This window comes from Solea senegalensis, linkage group LG15, assembly GCF_019176455.1.
Source record: "Solea senegalensis isolate Sse05_10M linkage group LG15, IFAPA_SoseM_1, whole genome shotgun sequence".
Lineage (NCBI taxonomy): Eukaryota > Metazoa > Chordata > Actinopteri > Pleuronectiformes > Soleidae > Solea > Solea senegalensis.
The window spans coordinates 20,363,434-20,386,417 of record NC_058035.1 but is presented as its reverse complement, the minus strand read 5'-3'; the positions used below and the strand labels follow the sequence as shown (position 1 = coordinate 20,386,417).

Genomic DNA, 22,984 nt, shown 5'->3' with positions numbered 1-22,984 from the left:
CAAACACCCAAACCAACACTTCATCTTACAATTTAAACTGGGATAATGTTAACCTGGCTCTGGATGGACATGACTTCATCAGGCTTGGCTCAGGTCTGACCACACAAAGAGAACACCTGTCAGGTTGAGGTTGTGTTTGGCCAGAGATAAATCAGAGAAATCTCACCAGATATCAAAGAATACTGCATTTCAAAGCACTGCATCACTGGATGAACGGATCCTTTAAATTAGATGACACTTGCTTTCCAGTGCTTTGCTTTAGATAACAGAGGCCTATGGTGAATTATCCCTGAGCTTTCTTTGATATTAAACTTCTGGATGTTCATTTCCAGTTCGGGAACATTTGGACGTCAACAAATTCAAATATGCATGTTTACTGCTGCCTCATGTCATTGTGGGTTGGATTTGCCTAATACCTGCCTGTTCTGAAAAAGTCACATTAGCATGTGGTAGATTTCCATATTTGTTCAGGGCCTTTCTGTCCGCCTCTGTCAATGATATTCATGAGCACAAGCTGATGGAGGCCTGGGGTTTGAAAACTCTGTGTGTGTGTGTGTGTCCGAGCACAACTGTATGTTTTAGCTGATGCGGTTATCTTTCTTTGCGAACAAAATGAGCAAAAACTAAACAGCTGAAACATTACAGAGAAGGAACAGAAGAGTTTAAAAGACTGGACTTTATATGGATAGGTCAGGTTTTTTCAAACGTGGTTGTATGAGGTAGTCTACATAGCAGAACATTGCTGCAATCAGGGACGCAAGGAAAAACGGATTTTAGGCCGTTTAAAAAAATGACTTTGTGTCAGTACCAGAACAATCATCTATTAAACTGAAGCTTTACTGCATGGCTTGCCAATTTCACAAATGAGTCAAACTCTGTTTGTGAAGAACGGCAAAATGACAGAAAAGAAAGAAGGTTATGTCGCCCACCTGTTTTTTCTTCTTTGATTCTGTTCTGTCACACTGAGGTTGTTTGTGTTGCCTGACTGTTGATGGGTGAGTGACTGAGTTACAGGCTTACACTGCATGCGCGAATGCCGAATACTGTGTATGTGAATGAGACAGATCAATAAGCAGAGAGGAGTGAGTCTTCTGACAGGCTTGTCCCTCGAGTGCATCATTATACCAACATGGCTTGACTTGGTACGCACACACACACACACACACACACACGCACAGAAAAGTGGTTTAACACAACAACTCTCTCATTAACTTGTACTTGACGTTCTATCAGAGCAAAGCCAACAGAACATGCACCACTACACCACCAAAGCTCATTATCAGTGTGTGTGTGTGTGTGTGTGTGCTGTGCAGGTGCGAGTGTGTCATCATTTATCCACAGTCTGTTAAACCTGCACATGTGTGCGCGTAGGTGTTTGTTGGGTAAGTGACATTAAATCGTCATTCCATTTCACTGGAAATAGTCGAAGGCACAATGTGTTTTAGCACACACACACAAAAAGAGCAACATTCGAAACACGGGACTGTGACGGGTCAAAAAGGATTTAAAGGATTTAAAACGCTTTCTGCCCATAATACAGATTGCCACAATTGACCAGGATCTGGCAACCCTTCATCTCATACCTTACATATTACATATTACACATTTAGACAGGTGTCTCAGTACTATACTGTATGTGGCTACACAATGTCCTCTTTTCATTTCCCATTTCATTTACTGAGGGATTGACACATTGGGCTTCCTTATTTGCTTCCAGACTGATTTACATATAAATCTTTACTTATTTTCCTTCAGAATGATTTATTTAGCTATTTCCTTAGTGTTTATACCTGTATATATATATATATATATATATATACATGCATACATATATATGTATGTATATATAGATATATATATATACATATATATAAATATCTACTTGTAAGAACAAGCACTTATATAACTGTGTCACGTTTTATGGAATTATTGCGCAATAAAAATATAAAAAACATATTCTGTGTCCTGAAATTCTACAAATATTAAATTAATTTCACAATTCAAAATGTACATTCAACATAGAAAAAGGAAGATTTGACATTTTATGACAGAAGCAGTTTGAGGTCTTAACTCTTGATAAAATAAGTGAGTTTGTTTTCTTGCTTTAGTTTAGAGCCCAATTATTTATGACTTTAGCAACTGACCCCAACACCAACTTTGAGCTGCATTAATTATCATCTTGCTCTCTGATCTGTAAAAAAAATGTTGCTTTTTTTTACAGACACTGCTTCATGCAAGTTTTTTGGCGTAAAAGCACAGACGGACCTGAGATTTAACTAAAGATACAGAAAGCTGAGCAGTTGGATGAAGGGGCGAGTCAGTGGCCAACATTTTTTTGAGTCAATAAGAGGACATTGATCTGTGTACTTGACGGCCAACGGGTTTTTGTTTTCAGAAAATAAAAAAACAGAAACTGGAAATCAAGCCGTTTCCCGACGATTATTGAAAATGGAAAGAAGGCAAAACGAATAAACAATAGCTCTGAATAGACACGAGTAATCAGAATAAAAGAATATGTCATGTAAACATGCCAATCCAACAACTCTGATGCAGCCCATTCTGAAATTAATTGATTCATTCATTCCTGATCACACACACACACATGCGTTCATGTAAAAGATGGAATCTCTATCGGTTTTGCACATGTAAACATAGCTAGTGACACTGATGCCTTCAAATCTATGGAAGTTATAAGAGCACAGAGAGAAACAATGATGTCATCAAAAGCAACACCGAAGGTGAATTCATTTTATCGTAGCGTCTGCTAACAATCAACAACTTCGGTGATTTCACGATGTTTGCATGATGCATCAGGTTGCCATGTTTTCAAGGGGGTAAACTGCAGTTGTGAGTCTCGCTTCGCTGGTTAACGACAATATTGTCTTCAGTAAAGCCTCCGTTTCGTCATCATGAGCCACATAACTGTTGTTCCCGTGCAGCAGGAGCAGCTGCTCCAGCTCAGAAACTCTTTCAGAGTTTTACCAGGCATCGGGCATATGGCACTCGAGTAACAGAGCACTAACCAAGTGTGACCCAAGCCCCAGTTGAGCCTAAAAGGCAATCTAAAATGAAATGAAATCAAAAATGCCTCCGCACTGCTGAGTTCTCTGCATGGTTTTCGTTTGTTTCCACTTCCTCAACTTTCCTGATGACAAGTTTGGTTTCATGCCTCAACGTAACCTGAATATCTACTACCTGACATGTCACAGAACTTTAAACCTATTTTACATAATCTTATATGTCTGTTTTAAGTATTCTAGCCCTTCTAAACTGAACCCTAGTTCATTTGCTTTGAAAGTCCGGTTCTTTTGGGGAGGTGTGAATGCGCAATCAAACTCTGATCCGCACCAAAGAAGCAAACTCTGGTCCACCTGAAAACGTAGGTCTCGGTTCACTTCAAGTGAAAAAAAATGCAGGAAGTGGACTACAACCCAGGGCATTGTGGGTAAACTCCTGGGGGAACTTCCTGTGGTGCACTCACACTCATTCTCTCACACTCTGGGAATGAATATTATTATTATTATGTCATTAACCTTCGTTCTTTCTCTCCCTAGTTTGTGTACTTCCTTCCTTTCCTCTCACACTCTCTCTTGGCGCATTTCCACCGGCTCTACTCGCCTCGGCACGACACGGCACGATTAGGTTGCATCTCCACTACATAAAAGTACCTACTTGACGTGGGCGGAGTCATCGCTGCACGGCTCAGTGAAACTGCGGTGACTTTATTTTATGCGTGACACACACACACACACACACAGACGAGTGACTAGTGACTAACCACCACACTTGAGTAGTTGTTGGAGATTAACCCACGTTTTTAGGATTGTTAAGTAGTTACTTTATCTACAATTCATCACTGTTCGGCTTGATTTCTGTGTGGGACGTCTCTTCCTGAGACGGGACTCTGGCCAATCATCGCATAGTACCGACTTAAGCACGCTTGGAACCTCGTACTGAAAATAGTACATGGTACCAGGTACTAGGTTAGTGGAAACGCTACTTAAACCAGGCCGTGTCGGGGCGAGGCGAGTAGAGCCGGTGGAAATGCGCCATCTCTCTCTCTCTCTCTTATTGAACCAAGTCCCCAGTCATACCGAGTCCAGTGGAGACTATTAGCTGTTAAAACAACATTAATGTAATGTTTATCCCTCGAGCACCGCCGCCTTTTCAGCTTTCATTTTTTTCCCTTATTTTACTTTTTAATTCCAATTTCCTCATTGACGACAGTGTTTCCTTACAGTTTTGTCTCATCTCTTCTACATCTCCCTCTGTTGCCTCCATGTCTGTGACTCATGACATTACAATTTCTATTTGTATGAAAAGTGTTATATAAATAAATCTGACTGATTCATTGATTTATATGGTGATAAATCATATAAATCAGCAAGTAATAGAATAAACCAGCGTAGGTATTAGGTTCATCAGCAATACGAAGCTTTATAGACTTTCTTTTTTTAATTATCTTTTAAAGCAAACGTTCAGTTCAGTGCCAATAGTTCTAGGTTTTTATAAAGCCATGTTGTTCCATGTTGTTCTCTCAGCCTTGTGGTTATTCCAGCAGTTTTGTTGTCCTTTCATTTTCCTTTCATTTTAAAAAGAAAAACAAATAGCTGAGCTACTTACATCCAGAGAGAAAGGGGAAAAAAGAAAATGAGCAGGTTGAGTGGGGACAAAATAAATAAGTGAAAATCAATAACTAAAATCAAATCTGCAGCAGTTCAATTTCATTTCAAAAATACACTGCCGCAATTTGAATCCCAGAAGCAAACACCACGAGCAATAAATAAACAAGGATTGGATGTTCCCTCAATTCACTATCCTGACAAAATCTCAAAGGTCCATAAACTTTATGAAAATATCCATCCCATAAATGTATACTTTCAATGCACAGTCAGTTAATAGTGGTTTACCATTTTGTTACAATGTAAATTTTATGAAGTATGAGGCTCATACACGTCATACTCTAATATACACGAAATACGTACATGAGAAGGAGAATATAATTATCAAAATGAAGCTTTAATTTCAGTATCTATTTTCCTTATTTTGGTCTGCATCACCTTTTCAGAAACACTTGTCACTTCCGTCGCTAAATGTTTGATTTTCTCCACCAGCCACTCGTTGATTGCGGCTTGTCTGACGTTGTTTTGCAATCTCCGCAACACGACTTTTCCCCGTCACAGACAACCCTCAATTTGTTTGGCGGATTTGATCCAACGCTTTAACTTGACAGTTGTTGTGGGAGATAAACAAATGGAGCCCGTCTCAAAAGTAAACAGAGATAGAAAGTGAGCCGGAGGCGGTGAGTGAGTGTGCAATAGACAAATATAGTGACACTGATATAGCAGCCGTGATACAAACACAGGCAGTGCAGATACATTAGAGGGATAATGTGAACGATTGAAAAGGACAAACAAAAAGACCATTCCATTTCTGTCATGTCATGGCCTCAGACTGTGATTATTCTCACCTGTAGGCTCCCACAGAAGTGATAGATTCCCGGGTCTGTGTTGATTTGGTTGTCAATGATGTTGGGGCTGCGCTCGCGGTTCTTCTGGTAGTGAGTGGTGGTGGAGGTGGTGGTCTGGACGGGTGACAACGGCTGCCACACGCCCACGTCGGTCCCATTTCCAAAGGCTTGGATGGCATTACCTACAGAGACAAAACTCATTAGTGTTGAACAAAATAGAAGTCGTCTTTTTTTTGAAAAAGATGAAAAGATGTTTCAAGACAGCTGATGACACCGATGAAATTCCAAAACAGCAACTCTTCCAGGAAATTGTCATTTTCCAGTTGCAATGCTAGACCAAGCATTGGTTAAAATGTCATCAATGTACCATGACGTGTAAGGCAGTGGTTTTTATACCAAGTATCGCTCTCAAAGTAAAACCATTGTCACCAACGTTATAATACAGACTTTTCACAGGTTGCAGGTTTACAGTGTTCCCACGCTGTAACACGGTTCACCTTTCACGGCCTCGCGTTTTGTTGTTTTTTTAGTACAATTTTGCAGGCTTTTTTTTTCAGTGTACTAACACGCATTGTGTTCTGCGTCGACCTTGCACCCGAGCGGCGCAAGGTCGAAGAGGCCGCGGCATCGTCAGAGGAACTGAGAAATACGCGTGAGTCACTATTAATAATTTCTCATGTGTCCTTGTACATTAAAATGAAATTTGTTATTTCTAATTGCTAGGAAAACATTTATATTTTAATAATTTCTAACGTGTAAAATATTTTTATTTCTCAAACAAATGTTTGAGCCTGAAAACAAGTTTTGATTTTTGGTTACATTCTATAATACTTTTATGTTTTAAAATCTACGAAGGTTTGAACTTTGAGAATGTTTAGACTAGTGAGAAATGGGAGAAAATGCTCATGTCTCTCTGAGAAAAGTGTATAAAGTGTGTGGTGAGGGGTTTTACAGCCTAATTGTAAAAAATAAAGCTGCCTACTTTGCAGATTTCGCCTTGCGGGTTATTTTTAGAACGTAACTCCCGCGATAAACAAGGGATCACTGTATTCCCCATAAGATAATTCGCTCTCTCATCATCCTCCTCTTCCTCACATACTTCATACACTGGTATAGGGAAATTAGATGAAGATGGAGCGAGATATAAGGTGACTCTAATTGTTATTATTGAATTCATTTATTTATTTTGACCCACTCTGGTCAAAATTCCTCAGCTCCACTCAAGTACCACCAGATGAAGCTCACGTACCACTGCTGGTACACGCACCGCAATTTGAGAACCATGAGTGTGGAAGCCTTCATATTTTAACACACAAAGTTCAATACAATTCAGGGTTTAACTTGAGACAGGCTACCATGTAGCATACAGTTACTCTCATACATTGAGTATCAGATTGATATACTTGAAGTTCAGGTATTAGAATCTGCATCAGGACGGGGAAATTATTGTTATTGTGACATTGTGAGTGGAGTGGGTGGCAAAGAAAGAGAAAAAAAAAACAACTGCAACAGCACACGGTTCTTTTGTATTTCCACTAACATAGTACCTGGTACTTTTTTTAGTATTTAGTACCTGCTCTGGTGAGGTTTCAAGCGAGCTGAGGCTGATTGGCCAGAGTGACAAGAATCAAGCTGAACAAAGCTGAACTGTAGATCAGTTAAAAGTACTTAACGATCCTAAAAAAGCTAAAATCTCAATATTACATTTGGGTCCTGAACTCAGTGTTGTCAGAACCCCTGGGACAGACTGTTAATCCCACATCTGACCAGGGCCTTAGAGGTAAAGCTGAGCTGGTAAAGCGTTAGCCTGCCAGACCAGAAATGCCTTTGTTGTAATTTCCAAGCAGATCCCTTTAGCACCAAACTGGATCACAACATGAATCACACGCTTGTTAGTCCCCATGTTAAAATAAAACTTTACACTGCAGCCGTCTCAACCACAATTAAAGGTGAGTTAGAAGGTACTTAGGGTTTGTTATCACTTCCCTCCTTTATAAATTCACCACACAGTCAAAAACCTGAGTGCTGATATGGCTATTTACCATTAGGGTCCATTAGTGGCCCTATTAATAGCTTTGCATGGCTTTGATGTACACACACACACACACACACTGAAGAAAGCTGAGCTCACAGATGCTTAGGGAACATAATGATAATCCTCCTTCCAACATTAAATTATTGTGCAGAAAAAGGGCGAGAGCAAATCAGTATAATGGCACCTTGACCTCACTGAAATATAAATGAAACCTATTTTTTAATTCCTTACTCAATTTATTTTAATTGTCGCCATTTTGATATTTAAACAGAATTGTATCAGTTAAAGCTTTTAATAAATTGTATTTATTTTGTGACATTTTTAACGTCATCAATATGGAAAATTGTGGACGGCACCGCGGGAGAGCTCGAGTCCAATTACCATCAATTAAATTCAGTTTTAAAATGTCATTATGGAAGAGGTTAAGTCGTTATTTATCTGTATCTTGATTTTTACGAGAGATTTCTGGATCATGGAAGATTAAATGCCATTCTGTTTTACTTCCATCCTTCCATTCCAAACATCATCTCCGTCACTACCCCATATACAGTATAGCCTACCTCAGTGCATCTTGTTCATTACTCAATACTTACTCCAGAGGGCAGTGCCATATGCTGGGCAAGAGGGATAAAAAAAAGATGACCTTTAAGAGGTTATTTTATTGTGCTTGATCCAAAATAGACAGTCCACTGAGACTTTTTACAACTTGCTTCGTCAGATATCCCCACAAATTAAACATGCCACGACCCACAGTGCACCAGCGGGTGAAGCCGAGCGCCTGGCTGTCACTCTCCGTTTACCGGTGCTATTGCTCCACTACGTCTGACGTCGTAAGCTTTCCTGGAATTAACACAAAGTACGGACGAAAGGATCCCTCCATCTCCTTCTGTCTTTTATGCAGGGCCGGCCAATTCAAATGACGGCCTCCAAACTACTAAGGCCCAGGTATGCCCAACGCGGATCGTGCACATGATGCGTATTGTCTCATCACTGCACGTGCAGCCCAGATTTTGGAACTGGGCACAAAGCGTGTGTTACGCTTGGACAGCGCACGCACAAATGGAACTTCCGCCGGGGCTGTAACATTGTTCTCTTCTTCTTTGGTAAGAATGCGGCCTATTCCCTGTGTCCAGACTTGTACTGCCACCCAAAGTCAGATACTAGTGTTTGCTCATTGTGCGAATTGTTGGGTTTCTCTGCTCTGGATGATGCCTTGATATAATAAGATGTACATTGAATTGAATTAATAGTTGTTTTGCATTCTGTTGAATGCACTTTGAGATGTTGTGCCTGGGTCAGATATGACATACTGTATATTTATCTTATTTCACAGAGAAAAAACATGCTATCTTGATGCACTTTTAGATGTGACCACATTTAAAGAATACGTCATGTAAGCGGTCAGTCTTTTTTAATGCATACATCATAGTTTTCTGGCTGTGGAAAACGTCTGGTACAGCTAAATTTCTTGGTTTGAAAATGTGGGTCCACATGTGAGTTCATAAGTAAATAACCCTTGCATAGAGTAAAAATGGGCCTCACAGTAGCTTCCAGAGGGGAAGCAGTTCAAAATGGGAGAGCGATTTTCACAATTCATACAGATGCCAGATTATAAAAAGTAATTTACAGCCGCGTTATCAGCAAATGCAGAATTCCTTTTTTACTTCACTGTTTGTTTTTTCCCAGTTTCCATGGATGAGAAAACACTGATCAGAAGGTTAGACTTTTCAGGTATTCTGGAAATGTAGACTTGTATGACGGCTTGCTGAGTAACACTGGCTCGAGCTGTCTCCTCTCTTTGCTTCCTCTTGTTGGTCCACAGTAAGCAAATTTGCTGACTTGGGTGTGAACCTCTGCAGTGTGGCGTCCTCGAGCCATAAAGCTGCATCACAGAGCAATGGGAGCCCCTGCGGCACAACAGCAACAATTAAGGCTGATCGATCGAGGGCTATTCTGTGTCGTCTTATAGTCTTTACTCAAAGCAGCCATGCCAACTTCTCCAAATTCCTGTTAAGTCTGTTCAGAAACTTCCCTTAATAAAGAGGAACCCTAATTATTAATATCTGAGCGGCCTTGATAGGTTTAAAGGAGTAAAATAGAGTTGTCCTTCATTTGTTTCATCCAACAGATTTTTTTGTGCAGATGTTCACTGGACAAAACTCAGTGGTGTTCACGCTGCTCAGGTCCAGTGTACACAGCGGGGAGTGACCCTGCTCTTGTCTCTCCCTGTTGTGGACTTGGCTGCTGCTCAAACTCACCGCTGACCTCGAAACAACCTTCGAGTCAGTTCCACTCCGCACATTTAATAAATGTTACTACTGATGTCCAAGATGCTCCCGTTACATCTGCGAGGCTAAACCAGACATCCCCTACGACACAGACAGTCTTTTGGTGATGTCTTTGTGTCTGACTCTGTCTCTGACACAGACAAAGAGACTTCTGCTTCCATTCACCTAAAGAAAAAGGAATAATATGTTTGTACTTCATGATGAAATTGATTGAGGTCTTTTCTATCAGCCTCATTTATAATCCGTCCTTCGACGACTTTGATCATTGTGCAGTGCTGTCAATTAATGCTGTGAAGAATGGCTTCAGGCGTCTCCATGGTAACCACACATTGTTTATTGTATATAAAAATCTGGGCCACCTTTCTGTCCATTTCCATTGCTTGACACATTTAATCTTCACACGTTGGCGTATCAATGCTGCTTCATGTGTTTGAATCTGGGGTGGCTATTCCCAAAGTGTGGTTAGTCAGTTCATGGCCAAGTGGAAAAACTGGGGTACGCCTTAGCAAGGTACCCCACACCCATTGCTCCCCAGGCGCTGCTCCATGGCTGCCCTAGGCAAGTTCCAGGGAGAGTTGTACAGGATATGATGATTAATAAAGTCCAAAAAAAACCAGTGTAGGCTGCAACCCCCTCAATGGGCTGTGGAGGTACTACAGGTTGGCCAACAGGGGTAACTAAAAATTAAACCTTTCTTAAGTTTCGCTTTTGTAATAAAATAAAAGTAAATATTTACTATTATTATTTAAGCATTGCCTTGCGAATTAAGTTTATGTGGGTCAATTATTTTTTTTGTATGTATATTAATGCTTAGTCCTTTATTCTTGTTATTTGTTATGATCAGAGTTGTGATTAAAAACAGATTAATAAAGGTCTGCGGAACTGAGATGCATCATTCTGGGTTTATTAGAGTTGGATATAACACAACTTCCCCCGGTGTTTGAATGTTTTACAAACTAATTCCTCAGATCATAGAAAATACTGAAAATAAACAATGAAATGTGCGTGCCTTCATATCTGAGATGCAATATCCAGTACCAAGTGTCAGTAAATATCCTGCAGGCCTCAGACATATTTAATTTTGCGTGAGCTGGTTATTGTGTGGTTGGTGGCTTTGTGCGGACACACCGCTCTGTAAATGTTAATGCGCTCTCTTCTGACTGCAAGTCTAAGGGCCAATTACACACAGCACAGTGATCATGTGTCTACAATTTCTAGCATCTCAAAATAGGCCTCAGGTTATAAGACATTCCTGTGTGCCTTGCTGACTCCTCTTCTGTAAATGTTTTAGTAAATTCAACAGAAAACACTGCATAAGTATCTTCTCACTCTGTTCATCGTCCTTTTGCTTATTTCTAACTGACTACATTTGATATCACTCATTTACCCACACAGTTTAACATGCGTATATATAAATGACATCTGATATCAGGATCCTTAAAGGCGACATAGAAAGTTATAAAGTTATGGAGGTCTACTTACATATATTAACTTGTTTTCATGGTTAAAAACCTCCTAATCGCTGCAAACAAGCCAATCAAAATATCTCCTCACTGACGCTGTCGTAAACCGTGCTGTTTCAGACCAAAACCACACCCCCAGAACATGGACTGTGTTGTGATTGGCCAGCCAACGAGAGCTTTCCCACTGTCCTGTGATTGGCCAGGTACCTGGAAGTGACGTAATAGATAGGCCAGCTCTCAGATACACAGCTCCCCCTCTGGCACGGTGGATGCTCTGCATCTCAGCAGCTACAACGGGAGTAGTTCTTCTTCTTCTGCGGTTGAATGTACGCAACCGGATGTGCCCGGACTAGTGCCCGCACCAGGAGGCGCTACGGTGGTGAGAGGAGTGGTGAGGATTTCTGATGACGACATCAAATTAAGGAAGTGCCGATCCGCTTCGCAGAGCCCAGGAAAACAATACAACACTATTTTCTCAGCAGTGGCTGAACTGTTTGTTCTGAAACTTTAGGGTTTCATAAACGAGGTAATGACGCAGATACACACACACAAACGCAGCGTTAATTGGAGCTTCCTGCTGTCAGTGAAATCCCTTAGTCAGTTCTAAAAAATAACACTTTACTCTGATAACTACCACTGCTCCATGTATGGACGGTGAATCTAGGACAGACCTTCATCCAATCAGAAGACAGAACTCCTCGGCTTGTGAACAAAAGCCCCGCCCCTTCAAAAAAACAAAAGTAACAAGGCAACAGTAGCTTAAATGGTCCAGTGTGTATGTAACTCATTCACTGCTTTATCCTCCACATGAGGGTTCTGGGGGCCAAATGTCGCAGTAGACCCTGGACAGGTTGCCAGTCCATCACAGGGCACCACAGAGACACACAGCGACTCTGACCGTGGGCCGGCCTTAGAAAGCTGCCTGCTGGTTGGCTACTGAGTTTTGGAGTGATAGCTCTGGACTGGAAGAAGTAAGTGTAAATGTTAGATACTTACAATTCACAAAAAAACAAATACAAACCAGGCAGCGCAAGGAACAAGTGTATTTCTTTTTTTAATACAATATTTTTGACTGATTAAATCGACATTTTATTTGCTTCATGAAAAGTGTTGTTTGAAAATATTGACACAAATCTAATTCAATAGAACGGCCCTTGTTTGGACCTGCAAAGTCAAGAGTGCTAACCACAACACCAACCGCCCCCAACTGTGTAACATTTAAGATCATTTATTAATGTAAATGAAATGTGCTACGTATAAGTGTAAAAGCGCTTTAAGAGCAGTTTTGAAGGGGTTTTGCGTTAATGAAGTCTGATAGCCATAAAACAAAAATCTATTCTGCTGATCAGCTGTGGGGAACTGACTTCCGAGCTCGGGGTTAGCACCAATCTTGTAAAGGGATAATAACAAGAGGACAATGCCGAACTCGGCACAAACTCTTGTCTAATCCTCATCTACTCATAACCCATTAGATATATTGCTTATCTGTTAAGGGGTTTACAGGAGATGTGGCTTCAGCTGACATTGAGTAAGAGGCAAAGGAATACACTGGGAAAGTCAAACACCAACTGACCTTACATCTGCAAAAACCAAAAGTACCAAGAGAACATGTCACAAAGGAGATCCCTGCCTAGCCATTAAATCAGGAATGTTCTTGCCATTATGAAAAAGTGCTGCAAAAAAACTAACACAGACCCGTGGGAATCTTTATCTGCTGTGATGACCAAACCCACATAAACATATCCTTGTTCTTAAATCCCTAAAAGTGCAACAGTACACAATCACAAGAGCAAACACTGTGCAACTGTAACGCACTAAACCAAACACGTATTCAACAGCACGGCGCGTTTGAACAACAATATCATTTCCCCACTGCAGTAGATATTTATGTTAGCAAGATGATATGCTTGACTCTCACCAATGTGTGCCGCTTCATCTCACTTTACATGTACAAGGTTTTCTGTAATAGTAGAATTATGATCACGTTGGACGGTGTGACCTTTGTATATTCAGTACAAGTACTGGATGTGAGGAAGCACAGCAGTGGGCAACCTTTGAATACATTAAAGCGCCAGTGTTTTTAAGTTCCTTTCAATGGAAGTGCAAGAACTGACAAGGAGATTTAAGAATTCATCGACAGCAGAGGGACAAAAACAATGGGACCCCTAAATCATTCTTCAAGATCTTTGATGAAAGCGACACAGCCAATGGACACACGGCAAAGCTATTGATCAGTGACTTTCCATCAAGTGAAGCAAGAGGAGCAGTGCTCCACATGTGAAAGCTGACATCAATCAGAGCAAGAAGGAAGAGAAAGTGATTTCACTCCCGCTGTCTCACGAGAAAGTTCTGTCCAATAAACTCTAGGTTTACCAACACGTCTGCAAAGACGTGAGTCTTTGTCTCGAAAACAACACATTTGCCTGACTTTTTGAAAGCTGAGAAGTTACAAGTCAAAGTCAACATGTGGTTATTATGGTCATTTCACGCCAGGAAGGAGTTTCTAATTTTTGGCCCGTTTTTGGACATTGAGACAAAGACTCAAACAAATGTTCTTTTAAAAATGGTTTATACTGTTCACATTTCAAATTTAACACATCAAAATCATGTTTTTTTCTAAATAAAACTAATACACTATTTTAACTGCCAGATACTGAATGATATTCTGGAAAAATGGGAAAAAGTACTTACTCACAGGACATTTTCTGGCCCATTTATGGTTAAAATAAGCAAAAAAAAAGTCTGGACGGACATTTTGAGGATTAAGTGTTAAAGGGTTGAAGTTGCTCAACAATGCGTTCCTGATGTTTCAGTCCATTATCTTATCCTTTGACATAGATGTCACTGAGATATATGCAATTTTAAGATTAGATTTAAATTGCCACTAAATCTCTAATCTGAATCATTTCCACATGCAACTGAGGGTGCGAGTGTCTGATCCAATGAGTTTTGAGAATTTTTGCCCATTAATGGATATTGGGATTTCTTCAAAAATGTGATCATCAGTCGGTAAATTCTTACAAACATTTAATGGGAAGACAGATGGGCGATCACCTAACCATCACAAACATTCTGTGAGTGATCCAGGAAGTTCCTAAAAGAAGGACAAACTTCAGACAGCATTGATCCAGAAACGTTCGGCAGTGTCATAACGTCTAGATTTATTTGCTGCTGTGTTCAGTTGTTCATTTTAAGGTCTGATTAAAATATTAAACAATAGTAACTGTGTTTTTCTTGTAAGAAAATAAGAATGCATAAAAAAATAAGGCTTTTATGAAAACACGGCATCAGAAATTGCTTACCAACACACAAACCATTCATAATTGCTAAATTAGGCTATAGAAGACTCTGAGTGATACTAAATGAAGAGCCATTTGGGAGCCGTAAGAGTTGCCTCTTCTCATGGAGCTGAGCCAAGAGAGCGGAAACTTTGACTAATAGGAACTGCAGAACAATCTTACAATTTTGTGTCATGTGAACTCGGCTAAAATGATCTGATTTAATCTGTAACTTATCTTGTTAATGTCCTCATATAGCCAGCGACTCCTCAGTGGCAATGACACTTCATTGTCACGTCATCAAATTGTTATTTTAAGAAGTGTCGTACACACACATCAGCGATGTTGCCTGACAAAAAGAACAGTCCGCTGATACCAATATGTGTCCATCCACCAAGTAACAAATCAGCCATTTACCCAGGCAGATGCCCAAAATGTGTGAGTGCAAGAAGGTAATCGTCCTCTCTCTTTGTTTTTCATGTTCCGTCTTTCTGTTCTTTTCCTTCTCTGGTAGTTTCTCTCCAGTCATGACCCTGTAGCCGGCATGTGTCAGGATCTTCAGAGATGTCACTGGCAGTTACTGCTGAGCAAGCTTAATGAGAGCGGAGAGGAGGAGGGAGACGGAGACGATGAGATGAGGTGAAGCATGAGCAGGGGGAGGATGAGCAAAAGTATGGATTTGTAATGGTGAAGAAAGAGAGAATTGAGTCGAAACTAATCCTGGAAAGTCAGAGGAGGTTCAGTATATTCCTCCTTCACTCGAATCGCTACAGTGAATCAAAGCAAAATGATGGATATACAGAGGTCAGGCTTGTTTTAACCCATATTAACCCTCTTTGATCAGCCAGATCTCATACTGACGTGTTATTTAGAGTAATCATCCTAGGCTCACTTCCAAACTCAAATCAATATGTATTCTGAGTGACTTGTCAGTTGTGCAAACTTGAAAGCCATTGCTATTTTAAAGCAATAAGTAAAATGCACTGTTGGTGATAAATTGTGTCAAATTAATTGAATTATCTTGTTTAAAAAAAACTTATTAGGACTTATTGAATCTGTCTCTGAATTAGTTTTTGTAGGTAAAAGTATGTATTTAAATACACCAGAATAGCATCTACTTTATGGGGATATGCAATTATGTTTTGCTGAGAAGTTGCATGTTAAAGCCGACATGTGATTATTATGGTCATTTCACTTGTGTCAGGAAGCCGGCGACTCAGCGTTTTGAGAGTGGGAAGAACATGTGCACATAGTTTCCATTTTTTGTCCTGTTGTTGCACATTGAGAGACATGTTATTGTAAATAGGTTTTCTACTGGTCCCATTTCAAATTTAACACGCAAAATCTGGTGTTCATGTACAACTGCCGTGTTTTTTGTGTGTTTACCGTTTTGTTTTTCTTCATTTCAAATAGTTAAAAAGGTCTTTTCACATGCAGTGAATTGTAAGTAACCGCCAGATATTGAAAGTTATTCTGGAAAAAATGGCTAAAAGCACTTAGGAGGACATTTTCTGCTCCTTTTATGATTAAAATAAGCAAAAAGGGTTAAACTATGACCAAACTGGTACAAATATCGTTCCTCAAAATGTGTATTCAAGAGGTGGTTTGATAGCGGAGCATTTACATTTGTATTCTGCACAAATAGAGCATATATCCGTATCTGTATCCCCATGAGCATGTATGAGAGTGTGTGTATGTGTGTGTGTGAGTGCTCAGCACAGCACAACACAGAGAGAAACAGCGCAGATAAAAATGAGACATCGTATTAAAATATGATCAGTTATTCTAAACACTGGTCATGTGAAATAATGGCCACTGGCGTAAAAGATGGGGGAGAGGTGATCGGGGAGATTGAAGATATCCATTCAGTTAAAAAAAAAAGCTCCAGCCCAATATTTCTGTTTTTTTGACGTGCAGTCATTTTCCAGCACGTTGGTTTATGTTATATTTAGCATCGCAGACATGGAATAAACCAATGTGTTGGGAGCACAACAGAAACATATACCAGTGACAACGGTTTCCCTCTTTTTTTACACTTCAGTCCCTCTTTCAAACTCATCACTGATGGAATTGTGCACATCGCGGCGTCATACTGGAAATGAGTCAGCGTGTATACAGACAAAATAAAGCACCAGAATAAGATCTAAGGTGTCATGTTTCCATGACAGCCAGGTGAACTCACTGCAATCACGGCAATTGTATTCATTCCTGTTGCCGACAGTAATCATATATTAGTGGAGGCTTCACCAGTGGAAAAGAGGCTTTTGCTGAAGACATTCATGGATATAATCTACTCTCTAGTCCATTATCTTATCCTTAATTATTGCTTCTAATGTCCTACCTCAACCATCGAAAGCTGGGGAGTAGAGGCGGAGGAAAGACAAGAATGGAGAAGAGAAAGAAAGCACTAATGTAATAATAACAACAATGACTACTGCCTTCAAACACCAAGGACAAAGAAATAACAAACTGCGAGCCAATCAGAACGAGGGCTGTTGATGACGTACAGTCCAAGCACTTAACTCGGCAGCAGATTGCCTGATTGTGTTTGTTTTCCAAAACCCCGTTCTTTTTATGAAAGAAGAAAAAATAATAATAAAACAATCACAAAATGTGTGGAGGGGGTTGTAATGGAGCTGTGTGTATAAATCAAGCTTCAAAATAGCTTTCACCGATGTTTGTTCTGAGCTGCTGTCTCCGAGTGTGTGTGTGTGTGTGTGTGTGTGTGTTGCCTGCTCTGGTTGCAAACGGACCGTGATGCAATTTTTTCATAATTTATTTGTTTTCCTTGCATCGTGCTTGATGTGCGTCGCAATTCGCATCGCGTCCGGTGTGCAAAGACCTTCAGCCTTCAAACAGCCTGTTGAAAAAGTGAGGACTGCCCAAAATGTCGTCACTCTGCAAGACCCCGACCAGAAATGGTGCTCACAACCATAATTGTACAACTCCAACTCCACACACATAACAGCAATTACTATCTACTGCAGCCCAAACTCATAACCTTGAACTCAAAAGTAATAACAGAGCACGAGTAGGGAGGGGGGAAAAGCAAATAAAAACAGAAAGGACAAATAATTGAGTGAAAGAGAGAAGAGTGTAGGTGAAAATGAGACACAGTCTTCAAACCACCACCAGCACCAGCGCAGTTTTCTTGAGCGCGAGGAAGACAATAACCAATTGATTGTTTAATTCAGGTTTCTTTGAGTTGATTGCTTCATCAATAGAACACCTGACATGTGGAGTCATTACCAAGGCCAGTGAATTAGTGGAAATGAATGGATGAAAACGCATCAGTACCAAAGCCCCTCTTCCACTGCTCAAAGAAAACACTAACATACACTATATGGACAAAAGTATTTAGATTCAGGTGCTTCAATCCAGTTTTGGGCTCTAGGCCCCTTGTCTCTAATGAAGGACAAACTTAACGTTTCAGCATACCACGACATTTGGGACAATACTCTGCAACCGGGGACACACGGCGGGTGTAGTGGTTAGCACTCTCGCCTTGCAGCGAGAAGACCCGGGTTCGAGCCCCGGTTGGAAAAAGGGCCTTTCTGCATGGAGTTTGCATGTTCTCCCCGTTTGTGCATGGGTTCTCTCCAGGTTCTCCGGCTCCCTCCCACAGTCCAAAAACATGCAATGTGGGGATTAGGTGAATTGGTCACTCTAAATTGACCGTAGGAGTGAGTGTGAGAGTGAATGGTTGTGTGTGGCCCTGCGATGGACTGGCGAACTGTCCAGGGTGTACCCCGCCTATCGCCCCATGTAGCTGAGATTGGCACAGCACCCCCTGTGACCCTCTGGTGGAGGATAAAGCGGTAGATGATGACTGACTGACTCTGCGACCGTTCTGACCTCACCCACATCAAGCACACATTCCCATAGAAACACTTCCCAATCTTGAGGAAAGTCTTCCAAGAAGTGTGGAACTGTGGGAACAAGAGAATCAGCGTTCACTGTGTTTTGGTCAAAGAACAAAAAAAAAGAAAAGAAAATAGTAACCATGCCCTCGTGCGGTACTACGCACCGCAGATGACGCGCTGACCCTCCCCCAGGCGAATAATCATTGTTTGTGTTTCATCACACTAGCAATGTGAGCGAAACACAAATGATCCTGTAGTAAAGCTTAGCCAAAGCTAATCAACCATTTACTGACCTACACACCAGTGAGTTATTAAAGTTAAGTTAGTTTTTATTAATCCCCTTAGGGAAAGTATTCCTCTGCATTTTAACCCATCCTAGAATTAGGAGCAGTGGGCTGCCACACTGAGTAGCACCCAGGGAGCAACCCCAGCCCTTTTTGGCCGGGTGGGGATTTAAACCAGCGACCCTCCGGTTACAAGTCAAGTTCCCTTTCCACTTGGCCACGGGCTGCCCGAGTGGAAAGACATAAACATGGCATCACATGGGATTAACACCTATTACTTAATCTGGAATATAAACCATCTGATGAGTAGGAACTCTTGTGCTGAGTCCGTTTTACCGATCCAACGTCCACGTCATCTGCTTTTCAGCATCACTTTAACCAGATTGAAGCTCAGGGGATCACAAACAATTCACTGTTCGTGCCCTTGAGAACACCGCTCTCTGTAAAACCCCGTGTCCTGACCCCCATGCACATGAATCAATGAAGAATCAACTTACACCTAAACTGTGCTGTGGACAACTGCAGTGCACAGAGTAACCTTGAGTGTGGCATCAAAACAGAAGAGGCACAGTGCTGAATCCGTGTATGTTGTCTTATCACAGCAGCGAGGCAGGAATAACCTGCAATTTATTCATCTTGGCTGGAAATACAGTACGTGCTCTTTTGTATGTGTATGTGTGTGTGAGTAGAATAGAGCCAGACAAAGTGTGAGATGCTATTTAAACAGAAGCTGCTTCCTGCTTACGATCTGAAGCAGGAGTTCTGCTACATCCTTTAGGCATGCACACACACAGAGAACGCGGTGTAGTACGACTGTTTTCTCTATCATGCAGAGGGGTAACAATGCCAGCTTGGCAGTGGGACATATTTGGTGCAAAGGAGAGAGAGACAAGAACAAGAGAGGAGACGATAAAAAAAAGCAAAACAGGAAAAGGGCTGAGCAGAGGGGATGAAAATAGAATGTGACAGCAGAACAGAACTCCAGAGAAACAGATAAGCCCGAGATAGAACAGAAACGAGTGGGAGAGAATAGAGTAGACAGCATTTGGTCAAAGGGATAACTCACGGAGGCAGGTGTTCTCCGTGAAAAACTCTCTGAACTTGTCGCACTCGTCCTTGTTGTTGCCGCTGTTGCTGCAGTCGCAGTACGGGGAGACGCTGATGTTGGGAGAGCGCAGGTAGTTGGGAGTCATCACTGTACCTGTGGCAGGCGGATACAGACATTCACTCAGTCATTTGTCTTTGGAATACGTTCAGGAAACAAGGACTGTCAGTGAAATGTTTAAGACGAATGAATAAACAGATGTAAGAGTGTCATCTGCAAACGTCGGTACCAGCAGACCCGATGTGGTTGTCCGTGTGCAGCCCACACAAAGTGCAAAGTGTAAGAAATACACTCACCAGCCACTTTATTAAGTACACAGGTCACCTAATAAAGTGGCAGGGGTGGCATCTGCTTCAAGGCTCGATAACTGCTCATCGCTTTCTGGATTTCTTTTGTTTTTTCTCTTGTTCAGACCAGTCTCTGTTTGGTTTTGCATGACAATCCCAGTAGATATTGTCTTTTAAGGTTCTCATTCCTCAGAAACAGAGTCCCCTTCAATATGTAACTTAAGACAAGTGGCTTTTTCAGTTATGTAGAAGCCTCTTGGATGAGGGGTGAAACGTCTTGAGTTGCCCACCGTAGAGTACTGAAGACCCCAGTAGATCATTAGTTTGTGACATAATCAGACCAGCCAGTGGCGCACAAACAGCCATGTCGTGTTCAAGGCCATTTAACTAACTTAAATAGAATGTGGGATCAGGTACACAAGAATGCCAAGTCCAATTTTTTAGTGTAAATGAGCAGCACACAAGCCTAACTCTCCGAGGACACAGAAAGAGTATGGAGGGGGCTTTTCTGTGATATGAATAAAAGCATATTATCACCTTCCATCATCTTCATAATACATAAAAAAAGTTAAATCACTGTTGTATTGTTTCACTCTGTCTTACGCACTGAAGTACATGAGGCGGAGTTTCTGCAGGAAGCAGACTGCAGCGAAGCCCGGGTGAAGAATAGGCTTTCTCCCTCCGAGGGAAAGTAAATAGCTTCAGTCAGTGATTTCTCACTGCCTCGATGGATTGTTCCCTTCTGCTGGCCGCATTCCAAAACAGGGCTTTTTGTTTTGTAGTCGGCAGAATCGACTGGCGCTGTGTCTATGCCTGGTTTGCTTGAGCCACTTATGATGACTAATTTCTGAGAGCTCATTGTTGTCGCGATGGGTTGCGAGGACAACGTGGCTGCATCGCATTGTGACTCAGACTCTGGGAGTTATTTATGAAACTTAATGTGTTTTAGTTTTGACCAGTTATTAGAGATCACAGAGATTTGTCAAAATCCATCACAGTTTACAGTTTTTTTACAGTTTTTCTTCTCTTCCCGAGGGCGTTACCACAGTGGACCACCTGCTTTTTCAGTGATCCACATATTTTATATGGCAGATTTTTCCTGGTGCAACTTTCCCATTTAGCAGAGCTTGGGAGCCAGTACGATTTATGAGGCCCCCCCATGGCAGGGGTCAATTTAGAGTATCCAGTTCGCCCAATCAACTGGGAGCAAAGGGGGTTGGTTACATTGCCAAGAGGTTCCTCAGCCCCTTGACCTGTCAGGATTCAAACTGCCAACCATCCAGCAACAAGCCAAGTTCCCTTTGTTTAGCTCAAAATTAAGTAGATTAAAACTGTGCCAGTTACATTTAAGTCATTGTCAGGTTATTTTAAGCAATTTATTCATGTCAAAGGTGAAATCCCGTCAAACTGGTGCAGTGAAAAAAGGAAAATTGTCGACAAACTTCAAAATATGACTTCTAATAATGAATTCAAACTAAATATAGCAATGTATATGAAGACAACCAGCTCACTTGAGTAATCTGACAGGATTCCAGTTAAGCTTTGGGTTGATTTATGCCCTCGGTGGACTCTGAGTTCTGTTTTTGTCAAGTCCTTCAATTTTAAAAGAAAAGGAAATTTTCACAGCTTTTATTTTACTTCCAATACTTCACCTCAAGTACTGACAAGTGGAAAATAGCACTATTCAAATTATATATAATTTAACAGCAACTATAGAGCGTACAGGAGGAGTCTGTTTTTGAAACTGTAAGTCACCTATTGGATCATCGATTTACCTCTAAATGGGAACATAATTCAAAAAAATGAGACGTAGAAGCTTGTTTTCCCTTAGACTTCCATTTAAATGCAAGACATTTTGCAACCGCCTCACCCTTGTTAAGGAAAAAAAAATGCAGAAATCCTTTGACGAAAATCAGCAGCAAATCACAGACAGTGAAGTGGAATAAATGCCAAATCAAAAAACAGCCTCAATGGTCAAGTGCGTGTGTAAACTCACCGATCAGGCCTGAGTATGCGAGGAGGCAGTCTGCATAGTTCTCCTTCAGGCAGCCTGACAGCGAGCGAGGCTCTGGTTGGCAGTTGACAAAGAAGTCAGCCAGACGTGACCTGCAACACACACACAGATCCAAAACAACATGATTAGAGCGCCAACAGATCCTTGATGAGGAATTCAGACGGCCGGTGGGACTTGCGATGCACATCAGAATGCCCGGTCCAGATGAGTGTGTGCGCTGGAAGTCATTGCTCTCAATGCAATTAAGCGTCTTAATGGCTGCATTCAGTGGAGTAAGATGACCCTCTTACGTATGCTGCGGCTGTTTTATATCCTGGAGTGAATGAGGCTAAAGGCAATTCTCCACCGAGTCAGCGCCCGATTTCATTTACTGCCTTCACAAATGTTTGTTTACACTTTGCCACAGGTGCAGCGGCATGTGAAATTGAAATGAGGCTTGGGTTCCCGAGAAATCCACCATTGGAAGTGAGATTGAGTGTGATATACTGGCTCTTTGACGCAAAGCAAATCCTTTTAAAGTCATGCTCCGATTCCAAAAGCCTTGATCTTCATTTACCTTCCACAATCTGGATCTGACTCTGAAAGGCTTTTTTTTTTGTCGTAAGCACCTTTGAGCAACATTAACGTTTCATTCGTAATATTCAGATTCTTCCTGAAAATATAAAACTTAATGAGACGGTTACACTTCCTCCCTCTCATTTCAGTGTGTGCACAGTAGCACAAAAGCCCCCATTCAAGGTAACTTGAAAGAAGTCTTTGTATTTGTTTTTGCTACTTTTCATTAAAACAAAAATAATTTGACAATTAATAGTGCAATTAAAAGTGCAATCTGTGATTTTATCTTCCAATCTTGCTCTGTCCACTGATTCAAAAACAAGACCAAATAAAAGCAAGTTA

At 41.1% G+C, this 22,984-nt stretch overlaps 1 protein-coding gene across 2 annotated transcripts in view; it reads right to left on the bottom strand.

The window, feature by feature from the left end:
- Positions 1 to 22,984, bottom strand: part of gfra1a (gdnf family receptor alpha 1a) — a 123,261-nt gene that overhangs the window by 6,653 nt on the left and 93,624 nt on the right. For both annotated transcript variants that reach the window (XM_044046455.1, XM_044046456.1), the window contains 3 exons: positions 22,070 to 22,179; positions 19,748 to 19,882; positions 5,471 to 5,652 (listed from right to left, as the gene is read on the bottom strand). In XM_044046455.1, coding sequence (XP_043902390.1) covers positions 5,471 to 5,652; positions 19,748 to 19,882; positions 22,070 to 22,179 — 427 coding nt within the window. The remainder of the gene's footprint in view (positions 1 to 5,470; positions 5,653 to 19,747; positions 19,883 to 22,069; positions 22,180 to 22,984) is intronic.